Consider the following 23,581-nt stretch of genomic DNA (forward strand, 5'->3'; position numbering starts at 1 on the left):
TCTTTAGAGATTAGAAGAGTAACTTTTTCTGAAAAGCCTTCCTTGATTTTTTCATTCATTGAAAATACCCCACAGTGGACATTCACTCTTCCTCAACAAAATTCTTATGTAGCAGCTGTACGTGATGACAGGTGGTGCTTTGGCTTCAGCAGAAATGTCTGTGATGAAGATGGAGATGTTGAACTACTATTTCTGGACCCACCTGGACCAGTAGTGTCATTCATTTGGCCTGAGAAGGAAGACTCTTGTTTTGCGCCTTCAGAAAAAAATTTGTGTGCTCTTGGTGTACATAAATCAGCATCATTAAACAGAATGTATTACTTTAATGAAAAAGATATGAAGTTAACAGAATATAATTTATCACAGTGGATTAAAAACAGAGATGCTCTTAAGAATTTTCATTGATAGTTTCAGGGCTCTTCACTACTGAACATGTACATTTTAAATTAACATTAATGTGGCTAGAATAATTGTTGTTTAAAGATGCTAGTTTGACACCCTAAATAAAGTTAACCCATGTAATGAAAATGTTTCAGTTAAATTTATAACTTTTGGCTCTGTACTTTAATGGGGCAGCCTTACTATAGGTTGTCAGTTCACATAACCTTATTTGAATGACCTGAACGATGATGTGATATATATAAAGAGTACATCCAATATCTATCAAAACTCAGGGTGCTTCTTCTTTTGTCTTTTTTAAAATATTATCAGAGTTTCAATAAAAATACAAGGGTGAGTCAAATGAAAACCTTATATTTGTAATAACAAATTGAAATTTCATGTCGTTATTGTGTAAGTTGGTAAGCGTGCTACTAACAGCATGCAGAGTGGCCTGTAGGTGGCAGCATAGTGCAGATGCACACATACCATCGCAGTATCTGTGTAAAAATGGCCACCGCACTTGTGACTTGCACCAGGGAAGTACAGTGTTCTGTTGTTTGGTTTTTGCATAGTGAAGGTGTGAAACCTATTGAAATTCATTGATGAATGAAGGTTCAGTACAGTGATGCGTGTTTGTCACAGCAGCAAGTCTACAATTGGAGTAGGAAGTTCGCAAGTGGTGTGACTTCAGTGGAAGATGCTCCTCGACCAGGTCAGGCATAACGAGTTGTGACTCCACAGAACATTGCAGCAGTTGAAGCCATAGTGAAGGAAAACCACTGAGTGACACTGAATGACATTGCAGCATGTTTACAGATTAGGTCAGCACACCACATTGTGCATGATGTGCTCCAGTTTCACAAAGTGTCTGCAAGATGGATGCCACAGCAGCTGACTCCTGAAATAAGAGAACGACATGTTGATGCTTGTGAAGAAATTCTTCGGCACTTTGAATGAGAAGGTGATGGCTTCCTTCCAACAATCGTTACTAGGGACGAAACCTGGATTCACTTCCACCAACTGGAAACGAAGAGAGCGAGCAAGGAATGGTGCCATTCCTCATCACCAAAACCAAAGAAGTTTCGAACTGAACCATCTGCAGGAAAGGTTATGCTGACTCTCTTTTGGGACGAAAAAGGCATCATTTTGGAGCGTTACATGCCTAGAGGGACCACTGTCACCAGTGCATCATACACAGATCCCCTAAAAAATCATCTGTGGCCTGCAATCAAATCAAAGTGATGTGGATTGCTGTCAGCAGGTGTCCTTTTGCAACATGATAATGCAAGGCCCCACACTGCCTCTACAACAATTGCAACAATCACAGACCTGCATTTTGAGTGTCTTCCTTATCCACCATACTCACCAGACCTTGCCCCAAGTGATTTCCATATGTTGGGACCACTCAAAGACGCAATGGGAGGAAAGAAGTTCTGTTCTGATGAAGAGGTACGCCTCACCATGCATGAGTGGTTGCGCGGACTACCAAAAGAATTTTTTTCTTAAGCAATTTATGCACTTAGTAAGTGCTGGAGGACTTGCATTGAGTGTGGGGGAGATTATTTTGAAAAGTGATAAAGCTCTGTACCACTTCTGCACAATATTTAAAAAAATATTTAAGGTTTTCATTTGACTCACCCTTGTACATCTGTATCACCTGTCAGAAAGTGTTTTACATTTTAAAAAATCGTTATTTGCACCACAACAGCTTAAGTTGATTTTCTATATTCCTGTAAGCCAAGAATAGTAATTATTTTTTTTTCCAAAAGATACATCCCTTCCGAACAACAAACTTCAGTTGCAACATTTATGTTAGTTAAAAATTTCCATTTTCCCCTCAAAGAATAATACATGAAGTGCATGGAGAAATTCTGCATTGACTATTGCAATGCAAAAAATAACAAGCAGAAAAAGACTCATGAAAATCTGAAGCAGTGGATGTCAGGTATGAATGATCTTACTTAGAATTTTTTGTTTCCTTCCTCACAACACAATGTATTGTAATATCAGATTTATTTGTGTGTTCATTTGTGGAAACCCATTAATAATTTTATTTTATTACAATGTGTAGTGTCCTGGGAATTATTTAAGACTAATTGTGAGTTCCCACCAGGTTGGAGTAATGTGATGTAAGCATTTTTCAATGTGTCTGTACTTTTCCATAAATTGGAAAGTGACACACACAAATTTTTTTGTATTGTTCTTTGTAACTTTACTTCTTACATAATTACGTGTCTATTAAGTATATACTTCTCTTAATCTATGAAAAAAAATCCAAATGAAAAGCTTCATAAACACCTGAGTTATGGGCATTTATGTCGATAAGTACCATTTTGCATTGACATTCTTGCAGAGCCCAGTCATCAGAAAATCACTACATTTAAAATTCAATATAAAAAAAAGTTGTAGCCTTGAGAGCAAAAAGATTTTGCACAAATTTGTATGTTATAAGTATAAGCAACTGTGCAAAGTGAAAATCTGATACGATGGGTGACATGACCTGTGTTATTTGATGTTGAATGACCCAAAGTCCAAAGTAACAAGTGAATTAATATTAATAGACAGAAAATTTAAAGGTACAAAACTTAGAAGAATGGAAACAAGCAAAAACAAAAAACAGAAATATTGATAATTAGAAATGTAATGTTGATGATAAATATTTCTATTTCTTTATAAAATGAAAGGGAACTGTGATTACAAGTTATGCACAACAAGGAGTTTCTTAGACATGCCTTGCAATTTGGTATAGTCTTATAGAATCGGGTGCACCACCAGTGGCCTGCATCCTCCCAACATGATATTTCAACATCGTAACTCAGTGTCTTCATCAGGTGTTTCTTGAGACTGATCACTTTGCTGACCGAGTCCCATATTTATACCTGGGTAGTGCCTGGTGTTCACAGTGCTGTCCACATATACTGTGACTGTTTCTTGCAGAGGTATCCATGTCCAGATGTCCAGGCATATACCCTCTTCCATTCACATTCATTCCAGCTGTCTGCAGCCTTATGCTGTTGGAGTTGTGTATTATGTATGCACATGCTGCAGCAATCTCTTGTGGTGGTAGCCGCCATCTGGTGTTCCGTATTATGCTTGCTGTCAGGTTGTGCAGTGCTTGAGGTTTCAAGTGGTTGATGTTGTTCCCTATCTTGTCTGTGACCACTGTGGCTGTCTCCTGAGGTGCTAGTTGCTGCTTGGTGCTCCATATGAGGCCATATCCTGTTAATTATGCCCCCAGTCATCCGAGATTCATTACCAGAGAAGGGAACTTTTTTCTGGTGTTGCTCTGTAGTTCCAAAGCTAGTTCCATGCTGTACTGAGCTGGTATCCTGCTTCTTATTTCATCACATTCTCTGTCAACATGATTTTAATAGATTCATTGATGACACTACCCTAGAATCTGGAATTTGAGCCAGGATCCCGGTTTTGTCATAATTCTTGGTGTGTTCAAGTCCCAGGCAATGTTCTGCTATTGCTGATTTTGTTTTTTCAAAGATGAGGCCCTTACAACTGCTGCCCACCAGCCTACATTTTTCTTCAGCTATGTTGATGACACGTTCATCATGTAGCCACATGGCTGCAAAAGATTGGATGAATTCCTAAACCATGTGAACTAAAGACATCCGAACATTAAGTTTGCTATGGAACTAGAGAATGGTGGTGAACTCCCATTCCTACATTTTCTGGTGGAGAGGAAAGCAGGTGGCACATTCGGCTATAGTGTGTATAGGAAATTGACACATACTGACTTGAATCTACAGGCTGACAGTTGCCAACACCCAACACAGAAGAATGGGATGCTCAGAACACTTGCACACAGAGCCAAGACAAACTCCAACCAAGACAGCTTGATAACAGAGTTACAAGTGTTCAGGCACAGTGGATATTCAACTAGGGACATTTGCAAAGTGTTACATACCACCAGACGACCTGATACTACTGAAGAGGGACAAGAAGAAGAGACCAGGAAGGTAGCCTATCTGTCATATGTAGGGGCCTGTCTCTGCTAAGGTCAGCAGAATCCTGAAGAAACACAAAATCAAAGGTGTGTTCTAAGTGCCCAGCAAGATCTGGGTGCTTCTTAGAATGGTCAAGGGTGATCTGGGGTTTAAGGAAACCTGCATTTACTATACACCTTGTGAATGCGGAATGTCTTACATTGGTCAGACTACCAGAACAGTTAATGTAAGGTGTAAGGAACACCAAATACTTACCAGGCTATGGCAGGCCACTAAATCAGCAATAACAGAACATTGCCTGGAACTTGAACACACCATGAATTATGATAAAGCCAGGATCCTGGCTTGAACCCCCAGATTCTGGGATAGTGTCATCAGTGAATCTGTTGAAGTCAAGTTGGCAGAGAACACGATCAACCGAATAGTGGAGCACCAGCTCAGTTCAGTGTGGAATCCGGCTTTGCTTCTGTTACACAGACACCAGAAGGAAGTTCACTTCTCTGGTAATGAATCTTAGACAACCAGAACCAGACCCCCATACAGAGCACAAGGTGGCAACTACCTCCTTGGGTGAAACTTGCTGAAACTTCCAGCAGCTCACAACCTAGGGACAAACTTAAAGGAGAACACCAGACAGCAGCTACTGCTACAAGAGATTGCTGCGGTATGCCCAGATATGATACACAACTCCAACAGCAGCGTGATGATACAGTAAACGCATCTCACAGGTGCATACCAATTTCAGAATGCCAGGAGGATGACATGCCCATGAGAGAGAGAGACACAGTGCTCATGAACAGCACAGGGGACGTCTTCTGCCTCACAATACTGCTAGAAATGTGCTTCGCAGTTGCAGAAGTAATATGAAATGCCGTGGAATGGCTGCCACTGTGGAAGACAGCTGCAACTGGTGCAGATGAAAGAGGGGAAGGTTGGAGACAGATACCACCACAAGAAACAGCCACAGTGGATGCAGACAGCAGATTGAACACTAGGCACTGCCCAAGCATTAGTATGGGACCTGGTCAGCAAAGCGACCAGTCCCAGGAAATACCTGATGAAAACGCTGAGTTACAGTGTCGAAATATTGCGTTGGGAAGATGCGAACAATAGGCAGTATACCCGATTCTACAAAATGACCACTTGTGCATTGTTGAGTCCCCTATAAATAGAACACAACACTTGGTTTAAGAATCATGAAATAAGGTTTTATACATGGAAGAATCCTGGAGATACTAAAAGGTATCAGATAGATTATATAATGGTAAGACAGAGATTTAGGAACCAGGTTTTAAATTGTAAGACATTTCCAGGGGCAGATGTGGACTCTGACCACAATCTATTGGTTATGAACTGTAGATTAAAACTGAAGAAACTGCAAAAAGGTGGGAATTTAAGGAGATGGGACCTGGATAAACTGACAAAACCAGAGGTTGTACAGAGTTTCACGGAGAGCATAAGGGAACAATTGACAGGAATGGGGGAAAGAAATACAGTAGAAGAAGAATGGGTAGATTTGAGGGATGAAGTAGTGAAGGCGGCAGAGGATCAAGTAGGTAAAAAGACAAGGACTAGTAGAAATCCTTGGGTAACAGAAGAAATATTGAATTTAATTGATGAAAGGAGAAAATATAAAAATGCAGTAAATGAAGCAGGCAAAAAGGAATACAAACGTCTCAAAAATGAGATTGACAGGAAGTGCAAAATGGCTAAGCAGGGATGGCTAGAAGACAAATGTAAGGATGTAGAGGCTTATCTCACTAGGGGTAAGATAGATACTGCCTACAGGAAAATTAAAGAGACCTTTGGAGAAAGGAGAACCACTTACATGAGTATCAAGAGCTTTGATGGAAACCCAGTTCTAAGCAAAGAAGGAAAAGCAGAAAGGTGGAAGGAGTATATAGAGGGTCTATACAAGGGCGATGTACTTGAGGACAATATTATGGAAATAGAAGAGGGTGTAGGTGAAGATGAAATGGGAGATATGATACTGCGTGAAGAGTTTGATAGAGCACTGAAAGACCTGAGCCGGAACAAGGCCCTCGGAGTAGACAACATTCCATTAGAACTACTGACAGCCTTGGGAGAGCCAGTCCTGACAAAACTCTACCATTTGGTGAGCAAGATGTATGAGACAGGCGAAATACCCACAGACTTCAAGAAGAATATAATAATTCCAATCCCAAAGAAAGCAGGTGTTGACAGATGTGAAAATTACCAAACTATCAGTTTAATAAGTCACAGCTGCAAAATACTAACGCGGATTCTTTACAGACGAATGGAAAAACTGATTGAAGCCAACCTCGGGGAAGATCAGTTCGGATTCCGTAGAAATGTTGGAACACGTGAGGCAGTACTGACCTTACAACTTATCTTAGAAGAAAGATTAAGGAAAGGCAAGCCTACGTTTCTAGCTTTTGTAGACTTAGAGAAAGCTTTTGACAATGTTGATTGGAATACTCTCTTTCAAATTCTGAAGGTGGCAGGGGTAAAATACAAGGAGTGAAAGGCTATTTATAATTTGTACAGAAAGCAGATGGCAGTTATAAGAGTTGAGGGGTATGAAAGGGAAGCAGTGGTTGGGAAGGGAGTGAGACAGGGTTGTAGCCTATCCCTGATGTTATTCAATCTGTATATTGAGCAAGCAATAAAGGAAACAAAAGAAAAGTTTGGAGTAGGTATTAAAATCCATGGAGAAGAAATAAAAACGTTGAGGTTCGCCGATGACATTGTAATTCTGTCAGAGACAGCAAAGGACTTGGAAGAGCAGTTGAACGGAATGCACAGTGTCTTGAAAGTTGGGTATAAGATGAACATCAACAAAAGCAAAACGAGGATAATGGAATGTAATCGAATTAAGTCAGGTGATGCTGAGGGAATTAGATTAGGAAATAAGACACTTAAAGTAGTAAAGGAGTTTTGCTATTTGGGGAGCAAAATAACTGATGATAGATTTAAATGTCAGGAAGTCGTTTCTGAAAGTATTTGTATGGAGTGTAGCCATGTATGGAAGTGAAATGTGGACGATAAATAGTTTAGACAAGAAGAGAATAGAAGCTTTAGAAATGTGGTGCTACAGAAGAATGCTGGATATTAGATGGGTAGATCACGTAACTAATGAGGAGGTATTGAATAGAATTGGGGAGAAGAGGGGTTTGTGGCACAACTTGACAAGAAGAAGGGATCAGTTGGTAGGACATGTTCTGAGACTTCAAGGGATCGCCAATTTAGTATTGGAGGGCAGCGTAGAGGGTAAAAATCGTAGAGGGAGACCAAGAGATGAATACACGAAGCAGATTCAGAAGGATGTAGGCTGCAGTAGGTACTGGGAGATGAAGAAGCTTGCACAGGATAGAATAGCATGGAGGGCTTCATCAAACCAGTCTCTGGACTGAAGACCACAACAACAACAAAATTATTACTGGCACTTGAAAAAGGAAATAGTATTTTTGGAGGTTTTTTAATCTGATGATATGTGGTTTGTAGGTGACCACCCTGTGGTGAAAAAATCTTGAATAATTGTGTTAGAGTAGGTGTAAACTTGCTGGAGACACCAGGTTGTAGTAATAGTGCATTGTTAATTGAGACTCTACAAACAGTGTCACTGTTAATAATAATGGTAAGCTCAAATAGTTTCAGACCAGAGCTTTCTCTTGTTACATTACATTGGAAGAAAAGAGACTGGTTCACAAATCACTGGGGCAAGAGCAAATATTTTTCAGTAATGTGAGAAGATCGTGGAAAATAAAAGCCATAACAACTTCAGAAATTAATTGTGGGTTTTGATTTTTAGACCTTCAGTAGGCAACATTTGACTAATGGTCACCTGGAGGGTACTATCTAAATGAAACATACCTTAAATGCTAAAGGTATTACAGAATGTTTGTTCATTACAGAGGAGGACAAGTAACTTAATATCAAGGGCTATTTGTTGTAATGTTTACTGACTAGTGTCAAATGTTGAACGATATTAGAACTTAATTTTTGTGGATAGTTTGTGGCTGGTGAGTATTTTGCTGTGAAATGATACAAATATTCAGACAACAGAGAAATTGGACCAGGGTGGGTAAGGAGGAGGGAATGTGGGAGAGATAAGTGGTAAACACACAGAGATTGTATTACAGTATAATATTCTTCAGTCAGCAGAATTTGGTTTCGATGTATGGGGATATGATATGACTGCTCAATTGATTGGCTTTGGGACAAGGATTGAAAATTCTCCGTACAGATTACAAGGTGTTTGACATCTATATCCAGCAATGCTTGCTGCATTCAAAGTGTTAGCAGGATCAGTAATTAAGAGTCCACATGTTTTGTTACATTCACCTGATAGCATAAATTGTCATAATGTAATAAAACATCAACTCCATTTAATGTTCAAAAAGAATCTTGGATTATCAACTGTTCTGTTTTTATGCTAGGATATATGTTATACTTATTGTATTGTAAATGAATATGCCCTATACAGTCATAAATGCTTTGCTATACAAGTAAGAGTTGCTCCATCTGTGCATGAGCTCACAGAGGTTCGGACATTAGTGTTTCGTATTAAATATAGCACTATATGTAACAAGTAAAATCTTATGTTTTTGATTGAGTTAATGTTAATCCTTAGAACTGCAAGTTTGTTAGTGGTCTGTGGCCAGTTTCTAGCACAGCCGAGTGTGTGAAGTATATCTCCATCTTCTTATCCTTTTCCAAATTTATTTGTACACTGCTGCTTTTCATTCTTGTATATCTGTCTTTCAGTGAATCATTGTTTTTCGTCCAACATTTCTTTGTGTTGCGATTGCAAACGTTTCAAATTTCTTATTTACAATATGACTGGCTCCATAGGAAACGTGAGCTCAGATCATAGTCTTGCAGTCTCTGATTGTACACACATCAAAAAAAGTTTTGCATCACCTCGGTTCCGAGAGTTCCAAAACCTGTACAGAAAATTGGAATAGAGTTCATCATAAACATCATTTCTGCCCTTTTTATTGCTCAGGAAAACCACATCGCATTTTGTACCACCATACTGCAAGACCTTCAGTGGTGGTGGTCCAGATTGCTGTACACACCAGTGCCACTAATACCCAGTAGCACGTCCTCTTGCATTGATGCGTGCCTGTATTCATCATGGCATACTATCCACAAGTTCATCAAGGCACTTTTAGTCCAGATTGTCCCACTCCTCAATGGTGATTTGGCATAGATCCCTCAGAGTGGTTGGTGGGTCACATTGTCCATAAACAGCCCTTTTCAATCCATCCCTGGCATATTCGATAGGATTCATGTCTGGAGAACATGCTAGCCACTCTAGTCAAGCAGTGTCATTATCCTGAAGGAAGTCATTCACAAGATGTGCACGATGGGGGCGCGAATTGTCATCCATGAATATAATGCCTTGCCAATATGCTGTCGATATGGTAGCACTATGGGTCGGAGGATGGCATTCATGTATCGTACAGCCATTACGGCACCTCCCATGATCACCAGCGGTGTACGTCGGCCCCACATAATGCCACCCCAAAACAGCAGGGAACCTCCACCTTGCTGCACTTACTGGCAGTGTGTCTAAGGTGTTCAACTGACGGGATTGTCTCCAAACACATCATCGACGATTATCTGGCTGAAGTCATATGTGGCACTCATCAGTGAAGAGAACGTGATGCCAATCCTGAGCGGTCCATTTGGCATGTTGTTGGGTCCACCTGTACTGCACTGCATGGTGTCGTGGTTGCAAAGATGGACCTCGCTATGGACATAGGGAGTGGAATTGTGCATCATGCACCCTATTGTGCACAGTTTGAGTCGTAACATGATGTCCTGGGGCTGCGCGAAAAGCATCATTCAACACGGTGGCATTGCTGTTAGGGTTCCTCTGAGCCATAATCCGTAAGTAGTGATCATTCACTGCAGTAATAGCCCTTGGGTGGCCTGAGCGAGGCATGTCATTGACAGTTCCTGTCTCTCTGTATCTCCTCCATGTCTGAACAACATCACTTCGGTTCTCTCTGAGGTGCTTGGAAACTTCCCTTGTTGAGGGCTCTTCCTGGCACAAAGTAACAATGTGGACACAACCGAACCGCAGTGTTGACCATCTAGGCATGGTTGAACTACAGACAACACGAACCTTGCACCTTCTTCCTGGTGAAATGACTGGAACTGATCGGCTGTCGGACTCCCTCCATCTAATAGGGGCTGCTCATGCATGGTTGTTTACATCTTTGGGCGGGTTTAGTGACATTTCTGAACAGTGAATGGGACTGTGTCTGTGTTGCAATATCCACAGTCACCTCCTATCTTCAGGAGGTCTGGGAACCAGGTTGATGCAAAACTTTTTTTGTGTGTATATATACAGAATTTTTTTGTGTTATATGACACTAACGACTTCCATGTTCCTGCTTTCTGTGTTTCTGTTGGATAATTTGTAACCTTCCAATGCCAAAGTCGTGCATCCTCCTTTCAAAAAAAGTGTTTTTCAAATAATGCAGGATGTGTATGTTAAGTGTTTTCACCTCTGTATTTCTATGTTTTCAATTATTTTAGAACATTTTCCATCCCATTTGTAAGGAAATCATCTGTTTCCTTGCTTTTCCGTACATTATACCTGCTCTGTACCTCGTTATGCCAGCAACATTGTTCCATCTTATCTCTTCCTTTTACAGTCTTTGCTTACATCAGTATTAGAAGCAATTAATTGAATGTGGTGTGTCTCCATTCATAACTTTGGTGTTCATCAAATGATAATTACCTGCTTCCTGCATTCTTGTTGCCAATTTTTGTGCTATATTTTCTTTAATGCTTTTCTAGTGTACTAAATGTTGCTGTTTCGTCAAACACCAACTTTCATCACTTGAAAATAATGAGCATGTGAAATATTGCAGAGTTTCAATGATGTTATCCAATGTAATACTGGAAAGCATCAGCAACAGTTTCTTTGCTGCCAGTTAATCCTTTGATCAGTTTATGTGTAGACTTCTATGATGTAATAGTTTCACCAGACACTCCATGTACGAAGTTTTCGCTCCTTGTTTCCTCAAAACTTACCGGTTACTTATTGTTTGATATAGCTACTTTTCATACTTTCCGTAAACTAATGCTGTGCACTTGCTGACACACTTGTTAAATCTACTATCATAGAGCTCCTCAAGTGCTGGAGCATCACAATAAGGCATGAATATAATCTTTGTGGTGGGCGAATAGTGCTGCCGTTGTGAATCATTTTTGTAAGCAGTTACTGCAGCAGTGTGATGGTATGCTTCTGTTTAATTCAAGATTATCAAATTTCTCAATGCATCATACAAAAATATTATTAGATGACCAACAAACAAAATTAAGTAAAAAAACAAATATAAGTTGGAAAGTTGTAGTCAGTAGCAACAGGTATGTAGGGTACTTTTTCTAATTTCATTTTTCATGTATAAATATAAGACTGTAAGCAAGTTCAAAGCTTGTAATCAAATATGTATTTACGTATTTTCTGATATTTATGCATTATTTTGACTAGTTGATTTTTCTTTTTTGGGAACAGGAAATGTATATAACATACCGGTGTGCATTTGGTTAATGGACACTCATCCAAATAATGCTCCAATGTGTTACGTAAAGCCAACTCCAGATATGCAAATCAAAGCATCAAGATACGTTGACTTCAGTGGAAAGGTTTACCTTCCGTATCTTCATGACTGGGTTCCAGTGAGTCCTGTGCTGTACACACAAATAATTTGAGACCATTATCTACATTTTTGTGTGTTACGTACTCTTTTCTTCTTCTTTTTAGACTCAGTCTGATTTGGTTGGCCTGATACAGGTTATGATAGTGACATTTGGAGAGCAGCCACCAGTGTTTGCTAAAACAAGGTCTGATGTCCCAACCAGCACACCTTACCCCACACATGGTAAGTGGTAAGATTACGACCAGCTTTTTATTGGCTGTTTTGTAGTATTATTGAAAGACCACTCCTCCATTGCTGGTATGTACTTTATTTAACTTCTCAGCTGGTTTCAGCCTGTGAATCCAGACCATTTTAAAATGAAAGAGAAACTGCCATTGTTAATGCACACATGTATAGTAAAAGTATGGGCAGAATATATATCTTACATTGTACTGTTGTGCAGCAACATCAAATGATAAAAAAGTAAAAGCCTGGTGGGTTTAAAAGTTATATGCCCAATAATTTCGTGAGAAACTTGGCTTGTCATAATTTTAAAAACTGTACAATTTGACACATGAAAAGTATTGCCATGCTTCATCTTTAAAATGAGTTGTATTGTGACACGTTCAAAATGTTAAATTGCGTGTTTTCTCAATAAAAAATTAAAAGTAATTTTTAGATTTAATGAGAATCTCAAATAGTTGCTGTGGACAGTGCATCCAGGTCAAGTGTAGCAAGAGTGATGAAAAATTAAAACACAGGGATCTGTAAAGACCACTAGTATGTCTTGGACACAACAGGGACTGCTTAAAAGAACATTTTTACTAACACCTAGATGCAGCCATGAACTTGCAGAGTATTTTTAAAAGAAGTTGTCAGTAGTGGGGCAGCATATGTTCATGTCTCTTAGTATGCACTGTCTATTAAGTATTAAGTGTCTATTCCTTGGTTGGTATAATTTTCTGTTTCTTCACATATGTCCATAAAGTATTCCTTCATTGTGTGAAGAATTAAAGGATTGTTTTTGATACTGTGCATTACGTGACTATCTCACATAAGGTGACCTGCAAAGCTGGATTTACTTCCTCCTCCTCCTTCTTCTCCCCCCCCCCCCCCCCATCCCCCCTCTATATATTCCTTTTATCACATTTTAAAATTCCTTCCACTAGTCCAAAGTAGATAGCCTTGCAGTCAGAGCAGTAAATTTTGTATGTGCTATAAGTCTTTCATTGTGCAAATGTCTTATATTAAATTTATTGTGTAAAATATTTATGTATCTGTCATATAATGCATTAAAATAGGATTTTCATGTCCATTGTAAAGCACCTGAATGTGCGGTTGTGGACTTTAATAAAGTACATATCAGCAAGTGGAGCAGCCTTTCATTAATTGAACATACAGTTGCAGGATAATGACACTCTCAGGACATAGAAAAACTAATTTTGTGATATTATTAACATGCTGCAATTTAGTTTCTTCTTTTCCCTACTTGTTAATAGTTACAAAAGACTGCCTAATAGTGCTTCTTTTATATTTGGAGAAATCCAATCTTAAATCAATCTCAACAAAAAGTCTGATTTGAACTACAGACCTAAATGTTACTGCATTATTATAGTGTGTTCCACTTTCAAAACACTGTGGAGGGAGAACCACTTCTCAGAATGACATCAAATTTGAGCAGAATATTATCAGTATATGGGGGGGGGGGGGGGGGGGGAGGAATGGTGAAATAAAAGAAAGTAGATGACATTGTAAATGGGGTCAGCTAGAAATGATAGGTGAACTGCAGCATGACAGCTATGTTTTGAGTTGAATTTTACACCATCCATGCTGTTCAATCTGTAGGATTGCACAAGTTTGCCAATCAGCAGTTGTGGCACTGTTAGTTAGGTAAGCCCACCCACCACAGCAAGATAATGCCACATCAGATGGGAAAAATTAGTTTTTAATTGTCCTGAGGCCAAAAACCACATAACGCTCAGGGGGCTCAGCATTTAGTTGCTGGGTACGGGCTTGGCGACCCTGGGGTCCCTGAGCTGGGGACTGGGAAGTGCCACCAGTCCTCAATACCGTAAGCTCTGAGCGTGCTTCAACGACCACCATAAGGCGCAATGGTGGAACATTGTACGGTACAGAGCCTGGGGATCTTTGCTTAACTGCCTGGGTCACGAGGATGGTATAAACCTCTATAAAAAACCCTCAATCTCAATATGTGCTGTGCGCCGAGGAGACGCATGGCTGTTGAGGTAGAACAGTTGCTAACGGGCGACCTCTGGGGAACCTGCCACCCCCGGTTGTATTAGGCTTACCCAGGTAAGCGGGGCTCTGTCTGGGTGGACATTCCTTACCCTAGCTGCTCATGGGACCATCATGAAAAGAAATACGAATAGTGCGCAAGCACGAGTCTCTAAGAAAGGAAAGTTCAATGCTTTACAGTATGACCCCCAATCGTTCCCTTCCCTGCCCACACCAGGGGAGGAACGGCGGTCTAAATTACCTGGTGAGACGTATTTTCCTCGTTTGCAGATGAACTCATTTCTGACCACAAAGCCTCAGTTTTTTGTGGAAATTTTAGAGGACAAGTTTGGAGAAGTTGAGGGCACATCTAAAATGAGGTCTGGAGCAGTCCTCATATAGACAGCATCCCCAGCACAGTCACGGGCATTGCTTGCTTGTGACAAGCTCGGTGATGTTGCAGTCTCCATTACGCCTCATAAGAGCCTCAATATGGTTCAGGGACTTATTTTTCATCATGACCTGTTGTTGCAGTCTGATGATGAGCTCCGTGCAAATCTGGAACACCGCGGTGTCCACTTTGTACAACATGTCTTCAGGGGACCTAAAGATAGTAGGGTCCACACCGGCGCCTTCATCTTGGCTTTCGAGGGAGACACCCTGCCCGAGAAGGTCACTGTGATCATATATCGATGTGATGTTAAGCCTTACGTCCCTCCTCCCATGCGCTGCTTTAAGTGCTGGAGGTTTGGGCATATGTTATCGAGACGTGACGCCAACCCTACCTGTCGGGATTGTGGACGTGCCTCCCACCCCAATGTCCCGTGTTCGCTGCCCCCTGTTTGTGTCAACTGCAGACAGAAACATTCACCTTGCTCGTCAGACTGCGCGGTTTATCACAAAGAATGGAAGATTATGGAGTATAAGACCTTGGGCAGGCTCACTTGCACAGAGGCTAAATGCAAGTATGACCAAGTATGACCGACTTCACCCTGTGAGCATTTCATCGACATTTGCTGCAGCAGCTTCGATGTCGCCATCCCTGGCGATGAGCCCCCAAGCTCAGGCGCTTTTTGTGGACCCTCCAGCCCAGCCGTCTATTCCTGCCCCCCAGGTAGTTGGGGGAACACCCTCTTCCGTTGCTCCCGTTATCATCATCGGGAGTAACAACCCCTCCTTCTTTGGGGACTTCAGTCCCCATCTCTGAGCCAGAGAACTGCCCGCCTCCTCCAGCTCCCCTCGCGCGGAGGGGATTGCTTGGTGCCCTCCCTTCCACGGTTCCTGCCCCATCAGATGTCAGCCAGTGGCTGAAAAAGCCACCACCTGAGGGCCGTAGGGCTTCCAGGTCTTCCTCAGTCCATGAGACTCGGTCGGAAAAGCCCACCCAGCCTGATAAACTGAAGGACAAACGGGACCCTACCAAAAAGAAGAAAAATCAAAAGGAGAAGGACATAGGGACAGAAAAGGAGTTCACCACTGCACCTGAAGATGATGTGGAGCATCTAGCATTCACTCAGGAGCACCTCCAATGGAAGTTGATCAGGCTACTTCGCAATCGGTGGCGGCGAGCGCCGCCCCCCCCCCCCCCTCCCCCCCATGTTCTTTCATGTCTTCCATTCACAATCGGATACCATTATCCTTCAATGGAATTGCCATGGTTTTTTCCACCACCTTGCTGAGTTGAATCAGCTTTTGTGCTGCTTCCCTGCCACTTGTCTGGCTCTACAGGAAACCTGGTTTTCTGTTCGGCGGACCCCCTCCCTCTGTGGCTACCGGGGTTACTATAAGAACCGCATGGAATACGACAGGGTGTCTGGCGGTCTCTATGTTTATGTTCTTGCCACTGTTCCTAGTGCCCCAGTGCCACTTCACACGGCTCACAAGGCTGTGGCTGTTAGAATCCGGGCAGGAATGGGGCTTACCATCTGTTCCCTCTACCCTCCCCCGGATGAGGTTGCCCCTCTTGCCGACCTAGCTGCCTTGATTGCCCAGCTCCCCCTGCCATTCCTCCTCCTGGGGGACTTAAATGCCCACCACCCTTTATGGGGTGGGGCCCAGATCTCAGGCCAGGGTAGGAACGTTGAGGCTCTCTTGGCACAGCAGGACATTTGCCTCCTTAACACTGGTGCTCCCACATATTTAAGCTTGACTCATGGCACATACTCGGCCATTGACATATCTCTTAGTAGCCCAGGTCTTCTTCCATACCTCAGTTGGAGGGTCCATGATGACCTCTGTGGTAGCGACCACTTTCCTATCCTGGTTTCTCTTCTTCAATCCCAACGCCCTGACCAGCTGCCATGATGGTCTCTTCATGGAGCTGATTGGGCAGCCTACACCTCAGCTACTATAGCCATTGCCCCGCTTCCTGGTGATATTGATTTGCCAGTGGACGAGGTCACTATGGCCATTGTTTCTGCTGCCGAGGCAACTGACCCCTGCTCTTCAAGTACCCTAAGGCATAAGTGAGTCCCTTGGTGGACACCACAGATTGCAGAAGCTATCCCGGGCTCGGCGGTTAATCTGTCGGAGCAAACAGGACTGCTGGGAACGATATGTTGCCACCATAGGTTCTCGCACCTCCCCATCTCAGGTGTGGTCGCGGGTTCGGCGCATTTTTGGCTTTCGCCCTCATGCATCTGTCCCTTGCCTTTCTCTTCAGGGTACACTTTGTACTGACCCAATCGCCATCGCCGAACATCTGGCAGAGTACTTTGCCTGTATTTCCGCAACAGCAGGCTACAGTGCAGAATTCCGCACCATTAAAGAGCAGGCGGAGCGTACACAGTTGTCGTTTCGCACACACCATTGGGAATGATACAACGCCCCGTTTAGTGAATGGGAGTTCCAAAGTGCCCTTACAGCTTGCCCTGATACCTCTCCAGGTCCAGACCAAATTCACAACCAGTTTCTTCACCATCTCTCGGCGCACTGTCAGGTTGAATTACTCGCCCTGTTTAACCGCATCTGGACGGAGGGGGTTTTCCCAACTCGTTGTCAGGATAGCGTTACCATCCCGGTGCTGAAACCTGGTGCAGATCCTCTGGTGGTTGATAGCTATTGCCCTATCAGCCTTACCAACATTATGTGCAAACTCCTGGAACGGATGGTGAGTTGGCGGCTAATGTGGATCCTCGAAGCTCAGAGCCTCCTAGCCCAGCAACAGGGGGGCTTCCGTCAGGGCCGCTCAGCGATCGACAATTTAGTCTTGCTAGAGTCGGCTATTCGTACAGCTTTTACCCACTGAGAACATCTAGTTCTTTGATCTTCGGAAGGCGTACGATACCACCTGGCGCCATCATATCCTTGCTACACTGCACGAATGGGGCTTACGGGGTCCACTTCAGATTTTTCTACAGAATTTTCTCTCCAATCGCTCCTTTCGGGTTAGAGTTGGCACTTATTTTAGCTTTGCCCATATTCAGGAGAACAGTGTCCCGCAGGGCTCGGTTCTCAGCGTTCCCCTCTTTCTGGTGGAGATTAATGGTCTTGCAGCTGCGGTGGGCTCATCGGTCTGTTCCTCTCTATATGCCAATGACTTTTGTCTTTATTACAGTTCCCCAAGCATCAGTGTCGCTGAACGGCAGCTGCAGGGAGCTATCTGTAAGGCACATTTTTGGGCATCCAACCATCGTTTTCTGTTCTCAGCGTCTAAGACCCGGGTGATGCATTTCTGTCGTCATCGAACGGTCCACCTCCATCCAGAGCTCTACCTTGCCAATGAACTCCTTCATATTGAGGAGACGCATCGCTTCCTTGGCATGCTGTTTGATGCTCAGCTCACTTGGACACCTCATCTTCGCGAGCTTAAACAACAGTGCTGGCGGCACCTCAACATCCTTCGCTGCTTCAGCCACACCGTTTGGGGGGGGGGGGGGGGGGCGGGGGCTGCACGAACAACCCTCCTACAGTTCGATAAGGCCTTAGTCCAGTCCTGTCTTGACTATGGGAGCATGGTGTACAACTCAACAGCACCTTCAACGTTGCAGATCCTCGACCCGATTCTCCATTGTGGCATCAGACTGGCGACAGGTGCCTTCCGCACTAGTCCGGTGACTAGCCTTCTTGTAGAAGCTGGAATCCTTCCCCTATGATTCAGCCAACAACAGTTGCTTGCGTCGTACATCGCCCACGTCCATGCCTTGCCCGACCACCCAAACCACAGGTTCCTTTTTCCATCTTCTGCACTCCCCTCCCCACGGCGGCGCCCTAGGTCGGGTCTCCCGATCGCAGTCCGTGTTCATTCCCTTCTCTCATCACTCGAGTCCGTTCCCCTTCCTCCATCCTTCCGGCCCTCTTCTTCCACCCCTCCTTGGTTCCTCCCTCGCTTGCAGCTTTGCTTAGATTTGTCCTGCGACTCCAAGTCCTCCGTTCCACCTGCCAGTCTTCGTCAACAATTCCTGGCTCTTCTTGCCTCATTTCGCGATGCAGATGTACTCTCCACCGATGGTTCTGTGGTCGATGGGTGCACTGGGTTTGCTTTCATCCACAGCGACTACGTTGAGCAGCTTTCCCTGCCTTGTGGGAGCAGTGTTTTCACTGCGGAGCTGGTTGCTCTTTATCGTACACTCACTCACCTTTTCTCCTGTCCTGGGTAGTCGTTTGTCATATGCAGTGACTCCCTGAGTGGATTGCAAGCACTCGACCAGTGTTTTTCTCGGGACCCTTTGGTGCGCGGTATCCATCAACCACTGTATTCTGTTGTACTCTAGTCAACTATTTGCTCTGCTCCTTTTAAGTGTCCTCTATTTTGTGTTACTGCGGTGTTCATTTTAGCTCTGTACTCCTTGGTGTTCTCTCCCTCTGGGTGCAGAGGTTACACTTTTACTGTATAGGCCTTTTACAAGTATGTCTGTTTGGAACTGGGGACTGATGACCTTGATGTTTAGCCGCCGTCAAACCCCAAAACCAACCAACCAACCAACCAACCAACCAAAAACCACATAAAAAGCAAAATGTCGTTAGTTTCTGATTGTCATGTGGCCGGTGCAAAACATGTTCAGTAAGGAGTCTACCGTTTTCTGCCTCAAACTGAAGTCGAGAAACAGCATGTTCCACAACAGATTGGAGCATCTCAGTGGTCACGTTCAGAATGCATTGCACAATGCGTGCCTTAAATTCAAGTACATCTGGAATTGGAACACTGTTCACATCATGTTTCAGATAACACCACAGCCAGAAGGCCGGCCGGTGTGGCCGAGCGATTATAGGCGCTACAGTCTGGAACCGCGCAACCGCTACAGTCGCAGGTTCGAATCCTGCCTCGGGCATGGATGTGTGTGATGTCCCTAGGGTAGTTAGGTTTAAGTAGTTCTAGGTTCTAGGGGACTGATGACCTCAGAAGTTAAGTCCCATAGTGCTCAGAGCCATTTGAACAGCCAGAAGTCACACTGATTAAGATCAGCTGATCTGGACAGCCAGGCTGTAGGGAAATGGCAGATGATGATTCTAACATTTCCAAAATGCCTTTGCAGCAGCTGCTTCACTGGCAGTGCAACATGTGGAGGAGCACCATCTTACGTAAAAGTGATCCTACCCACAGAGCCACCGTGTTAAAAGGCTGGAATTACGTTGGTGTGCAAAAGACTTTCATACTATTTGCCAATCACGGTACAGGTAGCGGGACCTGCAGGAGTCATCTCACCCTCAGGGGCTCAGCATTCATTTGCTGGTATGGTTTTGATGACCCTGGGGTTCCAGAGCAGTGGACTGGTAAGTGCTGCCAGCCCCCTATTAGTGTAAGTTCTGGACATTATCAGCAACCACCATACAGTGCAGTGGTGGAACGTTGAGCATATCAGGGAACAGGAATCTTGGCTTGACTGCCCAGAGCATGAGGATGGAATAAACCTGTATAAAAAAAACCTCAGTCTCAAGGTGTGCTGCATGCTGATGGGATGCGTGGCTGCTGAGGTGGAACATTCGTTAGCGGGCAACCTATGGGGAAAACTGTTGCACCTCAGTTGTATAAGGCTCATTCATGCACATGGGGCTCTGTCTAAATGGGTCCTTATTTCCCTAGCTGCTCCCAGCATAAGGGATGGGCTGCCAGAAGGTACCAACACCCAGTCTAAGAAGGGTGCTCATGTATCCAGTTCTGCTGATTGAGGCAGTATTGCAGAATATATTTCTTATATTTAAAAGAAGGCTTAGAAGGCATTGCTGTTACCTTAAAGCCTGTTAAGCACTTGCGCATTGGTACCCTGTTTGCTGAAACATCTAGTTCCAACAAGTCCAGGACCTTCAGAAAGCTTAATGCCTTGGGGATTATGCGATAGAAACTGAATTTCACAGCAGCTGGAACTACAGCAAAGGAGTTGTAACTTGCAGGGTTCTAGTTGACATTCCCCGAGAATAATTGAAAGCCAAATGGTCCCAGGAAGGCATTGTTGATGTGCAAAATGTTATGAAATGGGTGGATAGTGGTCTTGTAAAATCAGATTCTTCTATCCTTACTTTTAACAGCCCCGAACTACCAGAGCACGTGAATACAGGTTTCCTCTGCGTAAATGTAAAATCTCATTACCCAAATCCAATGTGGTGTTTTAAATGCCAGCACTTTGGGCACACTACTGTTGGCTGTAAAGGAGAAGACATGTGGGAAATGCCCATGACAAAATTGGTTGCTCCTCTCCTCCAAAGTGTGTCAAATGCTCTGGGGATCACCCTGTGTGAAGCAGGGACTGCTGAGTTTTCCTTTAGGAACAGAAGATCCCGGAGATCAGAATGACAAAGCACATCCCTTATGGTGAAGCCAAGAAGTTATACAAGTCTATGCAGCCACCCACATTTGCTGCCTGCTTTTCTTCCATTCTGAAACAGCCCGTCCCGGAAACTGATGCCACTACACAAATGGAGGTTGCCACTGCCAGCACTAGCACCTGCATTTGTCAATGCACTTAAACTGCTGCAGTTCCTTTGAATACTGCCCCTCCCCCCAGAACTTCAGAAAAGGCCCTGGTTGCTGACATCTTGGATCTTCCTGCCCCTCCAGGGGTCAAGTCTTATGCACTGCCCAGCGCTGCTACAACCACTACCAGAGCCATCTCGGAAAAAAAAAAATCAAAGTCAAAGGCAAAGAATCTCCCACTGAAGGAGACAGGAGGTACCTAATCTGATGATGTTGATGTCTTCCTATATGATGTCTCTCTCGAATCTTTCTCGGAGGCAGTGGAGGTTGATGTCGAACTGGGGCAATCATCTCATCCCAAGACTGAGCCTCTAACCATTGTGGGCTCCCCTCCTAGGCAGGAAGTCAGTATGAAAGTACTACCCCCCATGACAGATGGCACCAATTATACAGTGGAACATGAATGGATTCAGGACACATGTGGAGGAACCGAAGCTCCGAGCACTGCAACACCCCCTGTGCTTGTGTTTACAGGAAACACAAGTAAAAGTATCTGCTTCCCCTGTACTATGGGGCTATACACTATATTGCAAGGGTGACCTGACTGGGGAAAGGGCCAAAGGAGAGAACACCACTCCTCTGCCCTCCCCCTGGATACTGACCTGCAAGCATCTGCAGTTGAAATTATGTTACAGTTTGCTCTCTTTATTTACTTCTGCTGGATGCAGTAAACTCCGGGGCTGCTGCAGAACTTGTGGAACAACCCCCCAACCGTTTCTCCTCCTGGAAGACTTCAATCCCCATCGTGTCCTGTGGGTCTTGACCCCTACCTGTCCTTGGGGTTGAGTTTTGGTGCACCTCCTGACATCTCAAGAGCTGTGCATTCTAAACAATGGTACTCCAACTCATTTCTGTGCTGCTACTGGGTCATTCTCGGCCACAGACGTATCTCTTTGCTCTCCCGCTGACTCTCTTCACTGGAAGGTCATTGACGACCTTCATTCGAGTGACCGCTGCCCAACCTATGTTCATCTACTGGGCTGTGGACTACTGGAACAGAAGCCACCAACTTGGATGATTGGCAGGGCTAACTGTGCGCTGTTCAGCCAGTTGGTGGCGTTTGAACACTGTGACAGCGTCCAGGAATGGGTGGACCACAGCGTGCATGTGATCCATCATGCTGCCGACCTAGCCATACCAAAGTGTTTCACTCCTCTTAGGAAGCGACCTGTACCTTGGCAGACAGAAGAGTGCCATTCAGCCATCCGGGTCAGGCATATGGCTCTTTGAGGGTTTAAATGCCACCCGACAGTGGACACCCTCACAGCCTTTTGAATCGCAAGAGTCAAGGTTCACCACGTCGTGTAGGAGAGCAAAATATGGTCATGGCAAGCGTTCCTGGACTCCATCAACTGTTCCACTTGTTCTACAAAAGTATGGGAAGCCATCCAGTGTATATCCAGTAAACACAGTCGTTTACCAGTGCTAAACAGGAGTGTCCCCAAACGACACCTGGAGACATCACTCAGTCGCTGGCCAAACATTTTGCAAATGCTACAGCCGATGCAAGCCCGGATCTGGCAGTTAGTTGCTACCGTGCAACTGTCGAGAGAGGCAAGTTGGACTTCAGATCCAACTGTTCTGATGCCTACAACTCTCCTTTCTCCAAGTGAGAGCTCACTGTCAGATCAATTTGAACAGGACAGTTGTGTCCCACAGGGCAGTGTTGTAAGTGTTACTCTTCTTGCCATAGCCATACACAGTATCACATTTACAGCACGGAGTCCTGTACAATACTCCATATTTGTGAATGATATTGCTGTTTGCTATTCCTCCTGCAGTTTTGCAACAGCGAGCGACTAGTTACAACTTACAGTGCGGCAGTTAGAGGAATGGACTGCAAAGTCAGGTTTTCAGTTTTCTGTGGATAAGTGTGTGTGTGTGTGTGTGTGTGTGTGTGTGTGTGTGTGTGTGTGTGTGTGTGTGTGTTCATTTTAATCGTTCTCGTCATATTTTTAATTTGCATATGGGGGACACCATCCTATGTTTTAGAGACTGTGTGAAGTTTCTGGGCCTCATTTTTGACTCCAGATAGTCGTGGTTGTCACATCTGAGAGACGTTAAAGCCAGAAGCCTGAAAGCACTGAATATCTTAAAGTGCCTTAGCCACAGATCTTGGGGAGCAGACAGGGCACATCTCCTCCAGTTTTATACGACTTTCATGCATTTGTGACTGGATTATGAGTGCACAGTGTATGAGTCATCAAGGCCCTCTTATTTGCGGATCTTTGACACTGTCCACCATGAGGGGGTTCAGCTGGCCACGGGTGCTTATCGGACCAGTCCCGTACCCAGCCTCTGTGATGAGGTGGGGGAATCGCCACTTACCATCTGGCGCCAGCACCTCATGGTGCATCAGACGTGTAAGTTCCTCGCAGCTCTGACTTCAATCGCACACCATACTGTTGCTTGTCTGCCTCTGGAGCACCTTTTCTCCAACTGTCTACAATGCC

At 44.0% G+C, this 23,581-nt stretch overlaps 1 protein-coding gene across 5 annotated transcripts in view; it reads left to right on the top strand.

Moving 5' to 3' along the window:
- The window catches only part of LOC124709616 (tumor susceptibility gene 101 protein), a 162,724-nt gene that overhangs the window by 65,496 nt on the left and 73,647 nt on the right, over positions 1 to 23,581 (top strand). For all 5 annotated transcript variants that reach the window (XM_047240854.1, XM_047240853.1, XM_047240855.1 and 2 more), the window contains 2 exons: positions 11,860 to 12,023; positions 12,109 to 12,226. In XM_047240854.1, coding sequence (XP_047096810.1) covers positions 11,860 to 12,023; positions 12,109 to 12,226 — 282 coding nt within the window. The remainder of the gene's footprint in view (positions 1 to 11,859; positions 12,024 to 12,108; positions 12,227 to 23,581) is intronic.

This window comes from Schistocerca piceifrons, chromosome 1, assembly GCF_021461385.2.
Source record: "Schistocerca piceifrons isolate TAMUIC-IGC-003096 chromosome 1, iqSchPice1.1, whole genome shotgun sequence".
In the NCBI taxonomy this organism is placed as follows: domain Eukaryota; kingdom Metazoa; phylum Arthropoda; class Insecta; order Orthoptera; family Acrididae; genus Schistocerca; species Schistocerca piceifrons.